At 30.6% G+C, this 5,957-nt stretch overlaps 1 protein-coding gene across 1 annotated transcript in view; it reads right to left on the bottom strand.

The window, feature by feature from the left end:
- Positions 1-4,008: 4,008 nt before the first annotated feature.
- Positions 4,009-5,957, bottom strand: part of GLIPR1L1 (GLIPR1 like 1) — an 18,089-nt gene continuing 16,140 nt past the window's right edge. Inside the window, exon 5 of the mRNA XM_015598414.1 lies at positions 4,009-4,070. Within this exon, the coding sequence (XP_015453900.1) occupies positions 4,009-4,070 (62 nt within the window). The remainder of the gene's footprint in view (positions 4,071-5,957) is intronic.

Here is a 5,957-nt window from a genome sequence, read left to right as displayed (position 1 = left end):
AAGTAAGGTAAGAATGAATAGGACAAAAAAACAGAAACTCATGGATATGGACAATGGACTAGTGGTTACCAGAGGGGAGGGGGGAGAGGGGAGGTAAGGAAAAATTAGTAGAAAATCACATAATATCACTTATATGTGTTATATAAACCGAAAAGTAAGAATGAATAGGACAAAAAAACAGAAACTCATGGATATGGACAATGGACTAGTGGTTACCAGAGGGGAGGAGGGAGGGGGGAGGTAAATGAGGGAAAAATTAAAATCATTTTTTCAATTAAAAAAATAAATTAATTAAAAAAATTAAAGAAACATAAATCATCAGCCAAAAGTGGGACTTGATTTAACACTAAGCACTCCTCTAACTTTGAGAGTTTCTTTAAGTCAAGAGTAGGAAAGAGATTAGATTAGATTTTTCACATTCAAGAATGCAAAATAGAATATATTTTTATCACTGTGAACATGTCTGTTGCAGAACTGATTCTGTGGAACATGAGGATGATGTAGCCATTTATGAATGCATTGATGTGCTGATCTTCAAGCTGTTCAAGGTATGTATCATGTTTGTATACTGTCAAGTATTTTTAATTTTCAACTATTTTCTTTGTAAGCAGTAAAGTAGTTTTTCCAGAAATTTCTTAGTTTTATAGTATTTGATTAATGTTCTCCATTTGCTTTTCTTTTAATAGGTTTATGTAAATATAATGGTCCTTTCTAACTGAATAGTAATATGTGAATTATGAATTAATTATAGAAAGGACTAGATAATATGGGTTTATTCATGAACTGAATAAAATGTAGCTGATTTTGTAATATAATACTTGTCTTATGCGTTAAATGATTTGCTAAAGAGATTTGTGGCAGCCCTAGTGTAAAATAAAAGATGTTAGACTGGGAGCCAGATTCACATTTGGACTCTGTCATTCAGTAGACATATGACTTTGTGTAAATCTCTTACACATTTTTCATTTCTAAAATGGGGAAAATAACCTGTTTTGTTAACCTTCCAGAGTTGTTGTATGTAATAAGTTAAATATACGTAGGCTTTGGATATTAAAATGTGCTATAGATTTTATTTCTACAGTCCAATCATGTAACTACTACAGTATACTTGGCTCCAATAATCAATTCCTTTGTTGAATTTCATAGTCTAGAAGGGAGAAAGGCATAAACAAGTAGCCACAGAAAATCAACCTATAATTTATGAATTTTGATAAATCCTGATTTGTCATTTAAAGATGATCGGGGGTAAGAAAGCTGAAAGATGTCCTGAACTGGTGTTTGAACTCTCAAATATTCTTGATGCCTTGTTAGTAAATCCTTTATTCTATCATGGTCAATACAATATTTGTCACTATTGTATCTAGTGACATTTCTTTCTCCAATGTGTTGTATTTAGTAACTACTTTAGTAAATTTCCTATATATTCTTAAGACGGCACAAACTGCATCATGTGAAATTGCTGACTCACAAAGAGAATGCCAGGGTTCTGAGACTGTAACCTCTTATGAATTCCTGGAAAAAAGGGTTACTTTAAATGTATAAGTATAGGATAGCACTCCAAAGCCTTAATGCTATTTAATATATGTTATAATTTGAAGATTGCAAACTATTTTAGAAAGTTTGAAGTGGTAATTTTTCAGGGACTCGCCTGGTATTAATTTTGTAATTCAGTTGGTAACAATAAAGACGGAGGAAAGACATGAAAAATGTGGGATTTTAGTTCAAGAGGATGCCTAGAAAATCAGAGAATATAATTCTATAAAAATTCATTTTTATGTGGCCTGTAGAATTTCAGTTAATCTGATTTAAGGAACTTATATGCTTTTGGATGAATGTTGAGTACGAAGAAGTAATGGAGTAATTACATTAAAAATCAGAGACTATTTGAATTTTTAATGAAAATATTTATTTAAAAATTTATGGAGACAACATAACAATAAACAAAGTATACTATATATGTCAGTTTATTTTTAGGCAGTTCAAACTACTGGTTAAGGAATAATTAATTATGAATTCAAATTTTGACAATGTAATAATAGTTAAACGAATAGTGATACTTTGCTAAAAAGATAATGACTCCATATACATGATACCAAATAGCATTGTGCTGGTTAATTTTGTGTGTTGATGTAGCTAGACTATGGTGGCTAGTGTTAGGACAAACCCTAGTCTAGATATTGCTGTAATGGTGTCATTAACATTTATAATCAATTGACGTAAGTAAAGAAGGTTATCCTCCCTAATGTGGTGGGCCACATCAGTTGAAGGCCTTAAGAACAAAGACAAAGATTTCCTGAAAGATTACTGCATTCAGACTGAAAAATGCAAAATCTGTCTTGTTTTACAGGCTTTAGACTCAAGACTAAAACAGCAACTCTTACTTGAATCTCCATCCTGCCAGCTTAACTTATAGATTTTAGACTTGTGGTCACCACATTGTGTAAGCCATTTCTTAAAACTTTCTCCCCTTTCTCTCCCTTTCTCTTTCTATCTCTCTTTCAATCGCCCCCCTGTTGGTTCCGTTTTCTGGAGAACCCTAATAAGAACAAATTTGAAATACAAAATCACTTGGCTTCTTTATTGAGACTAGCATAAATCACCCAGCAGTGTGGAAATTCCCAAGTATTTGGCAGTATATACAAAATAACTCAGTCATGTTAAAAATACATTAAAAAATCATGCTGAGTGAAATAAGCCATACAGAAAAAGTTAAAAATCACATGATATCACTTGTACGTGGGATACAAACCTAAAAGCAACAAATGAACAGGATAAACAAACAGAGCCTCATGGACATGGGCAATAGACTAGTGCTTACCAGAGAGTAAGAGGGGTTGGGGGAGGGGGAAGGTAGATGGGGTAAAAGGGGTCAAATATGTGGTGACAGAAAGAAATCTAACTATAAGAGATGAATACACAATGTAAATATATATATGCCTTACTGTTAAAGTGTACAGCTGAAACTTATTGGAATTCATTAACCAATGTCACCATAAAAAAATTAATTATTAAAAAAAAAAGAAAACCAAAAAAAATACATTAATTTTTTTTTTTTTAGTATTTATAGCTTAGGGAAATTAGTGGTTACCATATTTGAGAAGAAAAAGGTCTAGATAATTTAGTTCACAGGAGTCAATAATTCAACATAAATTTTAAACTGAATTAATTGAATAATCTGTGTGTGTGTGTTTGGGTGTGTGTTCAGACAAGAGAAATGCCAGAATTGAGCAATTCTTTGGTTTGTAGAGATGTTGTTAACTATATTATAGGTACTTTTTAAAATAGAGTTTTAAAATATTTTATCTGTTATTTTATACAGAGCACATTTTGAAACAAAACCTTTTAAAAGGCTATAATTTTAATTTTCGGAGCATACATTTTACCTTTCAAAGTTTTAAAATTTAATTGATTTTCTTCTTTGAGTTTAATCTGTTCTTATCCATTTCCCCCAATATTGATTATGTCAATAATATAACATTATGTGCTATCTAAAATTTACCTTAATGTTATTCTGTTTCCAAATATTCTTGGTGGTATTCTTAAAGGGGACTACTGGCATATAAAGAAAATATCTAATATCTGAAATATTTAGTTCTTTAGATCTACTGTAACTGAAATGTCAATTTAAAATATTAGCAAATGGGACTCTTTTGATACTTGTAAAATTGTAATTTAAAAAAATAAACAAACATTTTTAATGCTACTCTTCTTCTATACTGCAACACATCTTTTGAATTAAAAACATGTTAAATTTAGATAACAGACAAGAATGTAGAAGTTTTAATAATGAAAGTGATGAGTTATATTTAGCCATACATTTCCTTTATTGTTATCTTTAAGAATTTCTCTCGTACACAAATGAAAATTAAAACATTGTTAGCAGAACATAAATTAGGCACAATAGATTACATGCTTCCGGCTGAGGTGCTTTCCCTTGTGGAGTCCAGTTTGGATATTCTGTCGATAAAACACAACACTTAAAGCTCAATTAGTTTCAAGGGGAGGAAGTTATTGAATCAAAGCTGAAATATTTTTATACATACTTTCAGGTTTATCAAGTTCTTTGTTTCCTAAAATAGAAAAAATAATATTATAAAATTAAAAGCATTCACTTGCTTTTAGAATAAAGTAATCAATTTAGGAAACTTAGTTTGGCATTTTAGCTTAAGAAAATGAAAGCTTCCTCCACAAATCCCACAGCACTTAAATATCTGTATGATGCCATCAATGTCATGTCTGCAAATATTTCTAGAATGCCTGTTATGTAGAAGGCACTCAATCCAAACATAGACAAAACTATATACAGTAGTTAATTTTATTTTTGGTGCTCTGCCATGACCATGTAAAGTCCCTGAAAGAACCTAATTCCTTCATGCTGTTTTGGGTACCCAGAGCCTTCCAAATTTTGCTCTATGTGTTTCTCCCCATCAAATTCCCTGCCCCGCCCCCCATATTTACCATTCTAGAAAACAGGTTTCTGCAATTTGTTAGGAATTAATTTATGTCCTTTAAAATTTTATTTATTTATTTTTCAGTGTCTATGTATTGAGCAAGGTTCTAGCCCTTTGGATATAATTGTTATCAGAAGAAAAGAAAGTTCTTTAGAGAAAAGTAAGGGGAGAAAATCTCTCCTCAATTTTAAAATGGAATAAATAAGTAAAAATTAATAAAAAGTATCATCTCAGAGAGCGATTGCGCTATGAAAAAAATAAACTGGGTCAAAGATAGAAAATAACGAGGAACTTAACTATAACAAAAACTAAAATATTTTGAAAACTTACTTTATTTTGACTTCAAATCACTGTGTCATACTTAATCCTCTTAATCACCTTGTGAGTTAAGACATTTGACTCCAAGGCCTGTACATCTAACTATTTATTATGCTACATCTCCTGTTTCTCAAATAAGAAATCAACAAAGCTAAAAGTTGGCTTTCTAGAGAAACTGGTCAACAGAAATGAGAAAAGGCCAAATCAAAAGTCATAGGAATTAAATAAATGGAATACAACAGCAAAGAAATAAAAATATAAGAATTTCATTGAAACTTGGACAAAATAGAAATTTGCTAATTTCCTCTTCAAAACCTGTGTATCACATAATATGTAAAGAAATAAAATCAGTAATTTAAAATCTACCAATACACACACACACACACACACACACACACACACACACGAACAGTCATTTTGCAGAAAACTTTTCTCCGACGTTCAAACAATAACAATTGAAATGTTACACAAACTGTTAAAAGAATAATGTTACACAAAATGTTAAAAGAATAATGTTCCCAACTTTCAGCTTTTTTTAATGAGGTTACTACAACCTTGAAGTCAAAGTCGTATGAGCAGAAATGCAGAAGGAGAATTACGGGCCAATGATAATTCTAAAATTAATGCAAAAATTTTAAGTAAAATGCCAACAAGAATCTAGCCATTTGTAAAATAAACCTAATGGCCACGTTGGATATATCAAAGGACTGGAGTGATAGTTTAAAACTTGATTACCGGGTCATCGCTTAACTCCCAATATCTATATGAAAGTATAAATCTCACTGGTTATGTTGTATACATTGAATATGTACAGCTTTTTTGTATGTTAATCATACCTTGATAAAGGTGTTTAAAAATAAAAAGGGAAACAATAAATAAACAAAATGGAACAGAAAATAGGATATGATGAAGATTTAAAAAATTAAAGAACCGCCATGTCCCTATCTCTTTACAATAATTTTCAAATGTTAGTGAAATGGACCAATTTCAGAAAAATTTGTATTTGCTCAAAGAAGAATTTAAAACACAAGTAAATTAAAAAAATTAAAGTTACAAGTATTACTTTCAAAACAATTTTCATAGAAGAAAAAATAAAAGAAAGAAAGAAATCCTTGGATGTAGTTTACAATGTTAAGACAAAAAAATGTTAAGGGCAAAAAAAAATTGGAATCATTTCAAGAGATGCAG

Source organism: Pteropus alecto, unplaced genomic scaffold (genome assembly GCF_000325575.1).
Source record: "Pteropus alecto unplaced genomic scaffold, ASM32557v1 scaffold76, whole genome shotgun sequence".
In the NCBI taxonomy this organism is placed as follows: Eukaryota; Metazoa; Chordata; class Mammalia; order Chiroptera; family Pteropodidae; genus Pteropus; species Pteropus alecto.
The sequence above is the reverse complement of the archived record's forward strand: the minus strand, read 5'-3'. Positions and strand labels throughout refer to the sequence as shown.